Source organism: Patiria miniata, unplaced genomic scaffold (genome assembly GCF_015706575.1).
Source record: "Patiria miniata isolate m_02_andy unplaced genomic scaffold, ASM1570657v1 HiC_scaffold_9, whole genome shotgun sequence".
NCBI lineage: Eukaryota > Metazoa > Echinodermata > Asteroidea > Valvatida > Asterinidae > Patiria > Patiria miniata.
The window spans coordinates 25,425,616-25,436,957 of record NW_024037076.1 but is presented as its reverse complement, the minus strand read 5'-3'; the positions used below and the strand labels follow the sequence as shown (position 1 = coordinate 25,436,957).

At 41.7% G+C, this 11,342-nt stretch overlaps 1 protein-coding gene across 2 annotated transcripts; it reads right to left on the bottom strand.

Annotated features, from left to right (window-relative positions):
* Nucleotides 1–363: 363 nt before the first annotated feature.
* LOC119720123 lies at nucleotides 364–10,392 on the bottom strand. Of its 2 annotated transcripts, XM_038189675.1 has the most exons (10): nucleotides 10,290–10,392; nucleotides 10,060–10,134; nucleotides 9,275–9,360; nucleotides 8,252–8,394; nucleotides 7,441–7,546; nucleotides 6,386–6,458; nucleotides 5,184–5,393; nucleotides 4,263–4,417; nucleotides 3,315–3,423; nucleotides 364–892 (listed from the first exon to the last, which is right to left on the bottom strand). In XM_038189675.1, the coding sequence occupies exons 2-10, from the start codon at nucleotides 10,079–10,081 to the stop codon at nucleotides 807–809; spliced, it is 990 nt and encodes a 329-aa protein (XP_038045603.1). In that variant the 5' UTR covers nucleotides 10,082–10,134; nucleotides 10,290–10,392; the 3' UTR covers nucleotides 364–806. The 2 variants fall into 2 exon arrangements, with proteins under 2 accessions (XP_038045603.1, XP_038045602.1); XM_038189674.1 differs by lacking the exon at nucleotides 10,290–10,392 and having other exon boundaries at nucleotides 10,060–10,270.
* Nucleotides 10,393–11,342: the final 950 nt, after the last annotated feature.

The following is an 11,342-nucleotide window of genomic DNA, read 5'->3' as shown; positions in this document are numbered from 1 at the left end:
TATTTTCAATGTCTCGGATTGTGAAATATATGCATGCGCCTAAATCAATTTTAGACTCCAACTATAATAATGGCTACAATATAGCAATAATACAACTACAAGATAATACACAGAAGATTATACGCGCCACCTTTTTTGCTAGTCTAAAGAGAGGATGCAATTATTTAATTGTACATGGGTGTTCGGTCAAATGCCGGTGTCATAATGAAAATCCGACTCCTATGCATGAAAACTCGGACTCATTTTCGCTATTATTGGTTAATTCCATGCACGTGATGAGTCCCTCTCCTAATTATCATACTTATGCATGCGCACTACTACCAACGAGTCCATTCATGGAGTCGGATATTCACGCTATCTATACCGGTCTGAGTCGCAACGGTTTCAAGTTGTCAAAAAGGCTATATCCAATGGCGCCCTCTATATAGTGACTGATTTATCATTGTGGGTAAAACAACTGGACAAGTTCGATCAAGAAATATACATGCAAACTCATACCAAGAGCTGTCGTGATGATGTCTTGACCAACGTTTTATCTGCTGGAGACGTTCACACTTTACTATCAGAGCGCAGGCGTAAACTACGTCACAACTAAAACAGAAGTCGGACCAATGGTCCTTGATCGAACTTGCTCATTAATGGTCCATGCGCGCGCTGTGCGCACGCGGTGAGGTGTTGACCCGGCCGGGGTCACACGACCAAATTCATCCAGTTAATGAGAGCTGAAAGAAATAGCCGATACCATCGCCTTCAGACAAGGGCGGTGGGAACGATCTAACAATCGTTTGTCAGTGGAAGTGCTGTTTCTAAGCTCGCACTATCACGAAATACTGTGGTGTGGTTGATAGAGTAGCAGCATTACTCGATTTATCATCCTTTGACAAAAACGAACCTAAAAGAGAGAGGGGGAAAGGAGAAGAAGTTAACAAAATCTCCCTTGGAATATTATTATAGTAAGGAAAGGCCTAGACAACCACAGATGGCGAACTAATTAAACAGGCTAGCGGAAAAGAAATGTGTGCATATCGCAAGCAGGACTGGTCTACGAACAATAGGCCGTTATCATGTAATTGCGGCCATTTGGATTTTTCCCATTCAAATCAACGTAACCAAAGCGAGGCTGGGAGGAAAAAATCGTCAGGTTCCTGTTTGCACAAAAAAACCTTATCATTCAGTACTGTTATTGGAGACAGGGAACATGACTACAATGGTGGCAGCATAATAAAGGTCTTGGGGGTATCACCAATACTAAAATATATCTGTACATATTAGCAATATACAATATAGTACATAAGTCAGGGCCGGGAGGCGACTAATAAAGTCGAAGAAAATTTCACGAAGAAAATAAAAAAAATTCGATTCCGATTTTTTCCCCGTTTTTGCTTTAAAGCATTGTACTTAACCATTTTGACATGTTTATGTAAGCAACTTCATTAATTTCCAAATTACATTAATGATGCAAGTGGCAGACATCTCGATAAATGCATTTTGCGTTTGCACGAAGAGACACAAACATTTTGGCCCCTTGAACGCGTACAAAACCTATTGCACCGAAAGGCATAAAAGTAGGTCAACTGAGATGTTCGTTTTAATTTCACGATCCGAGAGCCACATCTCTGTTGTTACATTCTCAGCTCGCGCGCGTACACACGCGCGCCCCTTATGGGAAAACACATTGAACAGAAATTACCAAAACTGCCGGAAACTTGAATTTTCGTTTCCACGAGGCGACGCAATATCTTTACTAATTAAGTTTCGCTAATTAACTTCTGTGTTTGTTCTAATTACTGAGTTCACGTAAACATTCACCTCTCATAGAATCATGTAGAGATTTCCTTACTGCACAAAGTTGTTGCAAAGTAGGTGTTTTTTTTTTCAGTTTTAAAATCGGAGAAACTTCTTTTGGGATTGTCTCGAAAACAATGTTTCTTCCAAATCCACATGAGGCTCTTCGTGAAAACTTTGTCTGCAATTGTCCAGAGCTACGAAGCGACTTTCAATTTACCAATCACCAATACACAATGTATAGGCCTACTGTGTTAGAAAAGATGGCAAAATATCAAACCCTATACCCACATAAAATACATGTACAATAGGGGAATGTTTCTACACTGTAAAAAATTGCGTTATTTAACGGTTGTTTTTCTGTTGAAATTTCTGTAAATTTACAGTAGATGTTACTGTTTTCGGATTTTTCTGTAAATCTAAAAATTTGTTACTGCCTACGTACAGTTTTCTCAATTTCTCTGTTTGGTTACGGTATATTCGCTGTTAAACTAAAATTCTGTGGACGCACAAGGAACATCATGTTTTGAACAAGCCCCCGTTCTGACTCTGTTAGAACTTCGATGTCGGTCAACAGAGAATCATCTTTTTTGTACAGGGTTCGGCCGTATCGCGTGATTTTTCACTGGTAGGCGGTAGTAGTGCAACTGTGGCATAAACGCTGAAGGGTACCAGTATGTTGTCAAGGAAGGCGCGCGCGGGAGTCGGACTATACCGTACCATATACAACTTACCGTTGCGTCCATGCGTATGCGTACGGTAGCATCTTGGAGCAAATTTACTTATCCGTTTCTGCTTACATGTTTGTATTTTGTATTGTAAATGACTATTACTCTCAAAAAGAAGCGCTATATAGAAGCGGTTTCAGTTTGTAAACCTGATTGTCAACGACAACACATTTGAAAGTTGCCTGGTTGTCATTGCAGCATGCCGTAAGCCAACGTGCAAGTATCTACATTCGAACCTTCATGGGTTTTATCGATAGAACCGCCATTATATGACGTGTTACAAGTATCTGCATGTGATGTACGTTCATTATACGAGAATATCTGTGTACTGAGGCTCACACAGGACCTGTCATTCGCAATCCTCGATACAAACATGAACACTTTGTCGTTTATCGGCCCCCATCAAATAATCACCGTTTAAACAAAAACAACCTTTTGTTCAGCAACAGAGAGTTGTTAAGGAACAAAAAAAACAGCGAATGTGCTGTTAGGTTACAAAACGACAACACTTAATCATCTGTTACAAAACAGTAGAATCCCCTGTAATTGAACAATATCAAATAGAGTAGAATCTGCTGTTAATGTACAGAGAAAAAAGAAACAGTAGAATATACTGTGCAAAAACAGTAACTCCTGTAATGCCAATTGACAATAGAATCAACTGTTAATGAACAGACATTTTTTTTAACAGTGTACTCATTGACTCATTGCAATCGTCACTGATTTGGGGAGGCATAATGTCTCCCGACACAGACTCAGCAACGGCGGACCTCTTAAAGGGTGGCTAGTACATAATCCTACCTTTTTGCTCGATGCTCTGAAGAGAAAATTCACCCTGATCATTCGACTTTTGGTACCAGAAACGAGGGTTCAGTGGAACGTTGTTTCCCAACATAAAACTTGGAAAATCCTACACAAAGGGACAGGGTTAAACAGTATACGTGATTATGACGTATATGATATACTTGAGATGACACAGGAAATAGCTCAGCCCTCCCAGAGACCGTAAAAAAAAATTACACCAAAAGGCGGTATTTACAAGAAATTCGAAAACAGCGCCATAGACGAGGTGTCATGTTCAGATCCTGACATAGGCCTAATTGTCAACTTGATGACGACGTCTTACCCATAAGAAATCTGAGATAATTTACAACGGGATGATGCCATTCTAAAAGTAGAATGTCAACATCCTCAGCTTTTAACATCTAGGATGGCACCTCCAGAGCTCCGTATGTAGGCGCCACAAATTTGACAAAGATTTAAAATTCGCAGCATGGACCATGATTGTGCTCGCTGATGCCCACTCGTTTCAAAACTATGACGGAGTTTAATCAGCATTAGCGTGGAAGTTTGCAGGGGGTGACCCCCTCGCCCTTGCATTTTTATTTTAACAAGTGCCCTTTTTGTGTGCACAAGTTCCCTTTATCCACGAGCGCCTTTTTTTTCGAACGTCGTGCGAATGTCGGCAATATTACCGCTATCAAAAGCGCCATCGATTGTCCGATAGTGGTCATGCTCGTCCGCCTTGAAGAGCGCGGCCTCCATAAGAATATGGTGCCCAGACATCCCCATCCTCCCCCTCCCCCCGCTTTTTAATTTTACGGGGCTGGATGAACGGTTAAAAACGGTCTTACTTTTGGCACGGATGAGGCGAGGGCCTTTTTTCACGTCTACCCCTCTCCCTCCACCGTCACGCCACCCCAACCCCAACAAAAATGACCTATAGCTGCGCAACCGAAGCAGACTTACCATCGTATCTAACTCGGGATCGGCACCAGATGTTTCAACAGCCGCTGGCGTAGTAGAGGGGGTCACTGGCTTCTCGTACTCCTGCAGAGAGTACACGACCGGAATGCCGTCAGCTGGCGTTCCTGGACCGACGTAGTTATACAAGTAGAACAAACCTGTCACCGAAAAAAATGGTTCTGAATATGGTGCATGAAAAGTGGCTTTTGCATGCAGCTGCTGGTCTCATAACCCGCGCTGTCTTTGTTAGTGCTGCCCCTGCTGATGCTTGTCTTTTGCTATTGCCATTGCTGCTCGTGGTGTTGTTGCCACGCGCAATTGCTTATGTTTTTATATGCTGCTGTTGCTGATTGCAGTGCTGTTTTTTGCTGCTAGTTGCTGCTGCTTTCGCTGATTGCTGCTGTTACCGCCGCTTCGAGCTGTTGCTGTGGTCGCTGCCTTTCCTGCTGTTGCCGCTACTTTTGTTCACGGTACGTACTGTCGTTGTCATCGGTGGTGCTGCTGTTTGCTGTTGTATGTAAATTTTGAAGACTTTTGTCGTATCTCACAAATGCAATATTCCAAAATCAAAATTCTTTTTGAATTAGGTTTGTTAGACAAAAGGTAAATGCACACAGTTTTGCACAAAACAGAAAAACATGACCTCAATTTAAAAAAAAAAACATAATGCGGAAAAGCCGTTTGTTCTGTTGGAAACAGACACAGACCTCTAGTTGCTGTTGCTTTTCTGTTGCTGTTGCTGCTGCCAGTTGCAGTTGTTATAGCTTTCTCTAGACGTTGTTATCGGCAGTTTCCGGTTGGTCGTAATAAATGCCCTTTGCAACGAGGACAGCTTTTGCTGCTTATGTTGTTACTGAGGTAGCTATGGTTGCTGCTTCTGTTGTTTTTATTTACCAATGTAAACACTCATGTATCGATACTTACTTGTACTCCCGTTGTATGTCGGTGAGAACTCCACTTTTCCTTGATCAATGCTCAGGTAAAGTGCTGGGTTTCCCTGAAGATATATATTGTAGCCACGGACGGGTGGTCCAAGCCACCTATACTCGGTTACCATTGGACCAGGATTTATCCATGGCATGACATCTTCAGCCGTCTGAGTCAAGTACAGAATATACACCTGCGGTAGGTTTTCTTCGGTAAACAAAACAATCAAATCGTCATGGGAAAAACTCAGATCATGAACTGGCCAAAGAAAACAAAAATCGGCGAAAAAAGAACATCAATCCCTTTTATCAAGCCTTTTTTTTTTAAAACAAGGGTGTATAGTCAATAAAGAAATAAACTGAGAACATTTTTTTCCGGATAATTTTTTTAGTCGGCCGAGGAAAATCCGAAACGATGAGGCTGAATGCCAATGAAAGAACGCTCCTGATGGGCGACGTTCATGAACTGGCCAAAGAAAACAAAAATCGGCGAAAAAAGAACATCAATCCTTTTTATCAAGCCTTTTGTTTTAAACAAGGGTGTATAGTCAATAAAGAAATAAACTGAGAACATTTTTTTCCGGATTATTTTTTTAGTCGGCCGAGGAAAATCCGAAACGATGAGGCTGAATGCCAATGAAAGAACGCTCCCGATGGGCGACGTTCATGATATGGTAGCGCGGGCTATTTCAAATTAGTTATTCCAGTTAGTAGTTTCGTAAGTGTAATAATTCGAGGATCAGTTTGCACTTTTCTTTTCTTTTTATCAATATGGTGGTCTTTTGTAAGGCGGCAGAAGGCTTTGCCCCAATCTGTAATTAGCTCAATTGTCTACTGACACTCCTTCATCGAATTGGCCATGTTTTGTCAAAGTTGTACAATCATAACATTTTCTCTCCATGGCAACTCTTTGGTGGCGCACTGCATTGTGAATCGCCCGAATTAGTTGCCCGATGCGTCGGGCAACTAATTTTGTTAGTTTTATTAGACACTTTACCTACATGTATTTCTGGTTTAGCATGGAGGAATCCAATTGTTTAGTTTAGATCATCGTTTAGTTGCTAAGTGAAATGACTGAAATACTATCGGTTTGTTATTATTTCGATCTGAAAGACTTTTTTTATGAAGTTTCGTTTACAATTCTCAAGATAGCTGAGTTTTTAAATACGTGCCTGAATTCAGGAAACCGAGTTATCATACCTTTTTTCACGACAAGTTCGAAGTAAGTCCACACGAACACGTGCTTATCTTCATCCAACTGGCGCTTAACGGTCTGTTAAGAACAAAATAACCAAAATGTTGTTGCATGAGAGAAAATGGTTTTGCTCAGAGCAACTTCGGGCGAAGACCATTAGTCCATCATTATTTTGTGACGTAAGTTTGTGCCTGGCACTAATAGCAGTACTCGAATGTTACTGGTCAAGCGAAAGTCACGTGTCCTGGATCCCCGTTGTGCTTTATGATGTTTCCAGCTATTGGGAACCAGCGATGGAACCGTGGCTCATTCTTCTTCTTCCTTTGAAAAAAAAGTGCTGCCTTCATTATGGTTGAAGATAAACGCACTGTCAGAAACACCTGGGCAAACCCCTTCTCTAAGCAATAAGATTTACTGGGTTCTTTTACGTGCATTAAACAACGCACGGGACCTATACGGCCCATCCGAAAGACGAAGCAATAATGGTTAAGTGTCTTGCTTAAGGACACATGTGTCAAGACCGGGACTCGAACCCACACTCTGCTGATCAGAGACACCAGAGCTTGAGTCCGGTGCTCTTAATACCGCCTATAACCGAGCTCGGCCATGACACTCTCATGGTTCTAAAGAGTCGACTGTAGTCCAACCATCCTTCGTTTGAGTCGAGCGAAGCTATAGCGGAACTTTGGTGAAACTATCCATAGTTCGCGGCCAAACTCATTTGCTCCCGGACATTATAATCATTTATTTTCTAGAAGATTTAACGAGCCACTTTCTGTTGTTCAGATAACACCATAGTTGTAAACATGGCAGGTAACGAGAAATAGAGAACGCCCGTGGGTCCAACATCAAATTCCATTCCATATCATACAATAATGTAGCTCCTCTTTGTCATATAACTAAAATGCTATACCTAATTCGATTTTAGGCAATGCATTATGTGACTTGGTGGCGCTGGCTCTGTTGGAAAAGAAGGATAGTAACTCTTAAGTCCAGGTATGCGGAAGTTAATCAAAGAAACAAATTCTCGTTCATATCAGTAAAATCCGCCAGGACTCACCAAAAGCAGCTTGGGCTTTACATCTTCACGGAGAAGGTCCAGGAGATCTTGGACTTGGAACCCCTCGATGTTTGTACCGTTGATATCCACGAGAACGTTGCCATCGCTGGTATTAGAAAAACAAACAAGGGGATTCAGATTGGCGTTCAGCTGCAACTGTAAGCGAACGTACGGGCGAGTACATTATAGTCGACCAATTTGGTTGATTCGTGACGTAACTGACGCCTGCGCACTAATAGCAAGTTACTACAATTCGCAACAATGGTCAAAAAACGTCATCACAAAACTTCTTTATCCCTCTGCTAGCTGTGCATGATGATGCACGTGATTAGCCTATTTGAGGTGTGGCAGATTGGGGCATTTTTTCTTTTGTATATAACCAAAAGGAATAACGCCATAGGCCTCTCTCAAAATGATATCACTTCCTGCAGATTGTCACCTGCATCGGCATTTTGCGCGTCAAATTTTTATGACGCGCGCGCGTGTCGGCTGTGCGTGCGCCGCCGTCCTGAAACTATTGAACCTCGAGCAATACGCACGCGTGCTAAGAACATTCTGCACACCGCGCGCACCGGTTCATGCGCATTCACCTGAGGCGTTGAATACGCATTGTCCTATAAAGATGGCGTCCTTTGAGAGGAGTCTATATGCATTGATTTCTAGGCTGTATGGTAACCAGTGATGAAGCCTAATACCCTGTGATACATTAATTGGGCTCGGGTCATTATCAGCGTCCAGACTCCAAACCGGTCTAAAACATCTTGTTTATAACCGGCCAAACACACATTCCTTATTTGTTACGCATACGTACTAAATTCCTGCGTCGCGAGCCCGGCTATTTTTCACCGTCTCTGATAGGACGAATTTCCCACTGATGTCATCAAGTCGCACCCCGAAGTCCACTGCCCTACCCTGCTTATTTGGGTACGGAAGGTACACTTGTCCGCCGACTCCCTAAAATTGTAGACCTCAAATTGTTTTACATTAATTTGCAATATAAAAAAAACATAGAAATACAACCAATGATTTTTCCTTGATAATTGGTTTTTTTGTGACTTTCGATCGACTTTGATTTTGAATGAATGCCAAATTGGGACTGAAACCGAGGATCTCTCTGCTGTCTTATATTAGAGGATAAATACAAAGAAAACGACCTCAATTCATACAATGGCTTAGCACAGACAGCCGCGGTCTCAATGCTAATCTGAAATTCGTCCATATAATATAAAGGCCATTTATCTTGATCGAATGAGGGCGCTTTATTTCCCTTATGAGGGCGCCATTTCCCGTTTACAAACGGCAGAAATACCCAACGAGGCGCGGATCCAGGGAGGGGGGCCTGTCCACACTTCCCCCATAGCTTTGCCAAAATTGTATTTTTCCATAGAAATTGATAAACAAAAATAATGTTAATCCCTGTTCCCTTGCTCTGACACCCCAAAACAATCATGTTGGTATTAATATACGCCTGTGCCCAAAATACGGACAGAGCCTGTTACGGAGGTATTTGTATATACACTTCCCTGTTAATATAGTGTTAGTAATCGTCGGATTTGAACAACGCTCCCATTGAAAGTTTGGTACGAGCCCCCCCCCCCCCCCCCCCCCCCCCAAAAAAAAACAACCACCTATTGATTTTACGGAGCCAAGCGTCTGGACAAAATAAACACTGTCTACATTTCAGCTTTGATTTCCTGATGAACCCCCCCCCCCCCCCCGCAAAAAAAATCCTGGATCCGCCCCTGAATATACCACTTGCATTGAAACATGTTGGTCCAATTTACTCCAACTTGAAGAGTATTTTTTTCCGGGGGGGGGGGGTACTTGCACTTACCAACTTCTTCCCGTGACCACTGGGCTTATCAGTGCCGACTTCTGTCTCTGATGCTGCGCCTATGCCCGTCAACTCGGCCGCCGTATCTGCAACCAAAAGAAACCCGTTGTGGTCTGTGTACATTTTTTTTCTGCAGCCACGTATGGTCAATGACCACAGTGCGCACGCGTCAGCTATACATGTAGAATACTTCCCACATGGACTTTACATCTCTTAAACATATTTTCAGGACCATAAATCAGAAAAAAAGGGAAATTTGATAAAAGTAGGATTTTTGAAAAGTTGATTTAATTTTTTTTTAAATTACAAAAATTATCTAATGCAAGCGGGAATACAGGGAAAAGTGAATTTGCTTGGGTTCAAATCTGCGGCATGCAGTATAAAAAAAAACAGGTATCAACAACTAGGCTGTAGTGACGCTTTGAAATTCATTGGAAATCTAAATTTATGGGTCATCTCAAACTTCATTTCAAATCACGTGATATGTTATTTCAATCACGTGATACGTATCGAGCATTCGTATTTTGTAAGTGACTGACTTGATTCCCGAAAACATTTCTCGAAAACGTAACAAAAGTAAGCCAAAATTTACAACGTGGTTGTATTTCTTGAGCTGGATTTTTTTTTTAAATTCCCCAAGACATTCTTCAATTCAAATCTGTGTGATCGTCCGTGAAACGGCCAGTGCACTTCTTAATTAAGCGATGTGATACTTGCCTATATTTGAAATACCTTGTTCGTTTTTAATTGAAAGGGGAAAAAAATGATATTGTCGGCTATCTCACCTTGTGGTTTCCCGGATGCCATGTCTCAACGTTGGTCGTTCACGGTTGTTCTTTTATGCAGTCCTTTCCTTCTGCCTAAAATGGTAGCAGGAAATAATATTTTACTGTCGCATTTCTTTGCTTTTTCTCACCAAAATATACCCGCTTGGACCCTACGGCAACTCAACGGGTTTTCAAGCGTAAAAAGGACTAAGCTCAGATATGCTCAGATGTATGGAAGGAATGCAAACCTATATTGTCCTGCGGTGAATGGTGTTTGTGCTTCAATTTTTTGGACCACTCATAAATCATTGAATATCAGTCCCAATACTAGTCAACATACAATGCATTGCAAGGTCGTTCAGGCGCGCATGTGCAGACACATGAACGTCTGATAACCTCTGCAGTAGGTCACGCACATCAGTTAAAGGGAATGCACAGCATTTGCTTTTGCTGCAATTTTCAGAAATAAATGGATTTACAGGAGTATGTTATAGCAAATATTGTTACATTGACTTGTTTCACGTTTTGGGTTCGTAGATGCTGGAAAAACCAACAAAACCAATCATATTAAGTTCTTGTAGTCTGGTTCCCTGACCCCACTTAAGATGAAACCATTGATCTCCATATGAAACAGAGCAATTTATATACGCTTTACTAGGAATTGCAAGATCAGAGAATCAGCCAGCCTAGCAGGCTTGTAGTCTTCACAGGTGCGTAATCAATTGCAAAGAAAATGCAGACGAACTAAATATGAAACATTAGGAGCACTTTTTGAAGAAAAAAAAGCCAGTTTTCTCCAACGCTGGTCGGCCGAACAGCGTTGGAAAAATACAGCTTTTCTTGAAAATGCCAGCACACCAGGAGCCACAACTTTACATGATGCTTTAGACTGTCATTCCCTAACAATCCAGTAAGATATTTCGTGATAACTTGATCATTTCGTTTATTTATGTTTCATAAATTTTGTATCTTCCCTTTAACGTTAAAGGTTGCAGTCGCTACAGTGTAAAAAAAGTTAGTAAAAGCAGATGTATTTTTTTCATTTATGGCTTACAATATGGAAGTCCAGTGGATATGCGAGTATTTCTTTTGGGTGTACTGACAATATGGCAGGGAACGGTTCAGCCTCGGCGGAGGTTGGCGCTCTCTGAGTGCTTTCTAGCTTCAGGATACTTTCCTGGGTTACCCTTAAACATTTGTTTTCTTTTTTTTTTGTCTGTCAGCTACTTGTTTGTTCCGCAGGCTTGCGCAGTTTCATGATCGCTTTTGAGAAATCCGATCAGCGCAGTCCGCTCTATTTC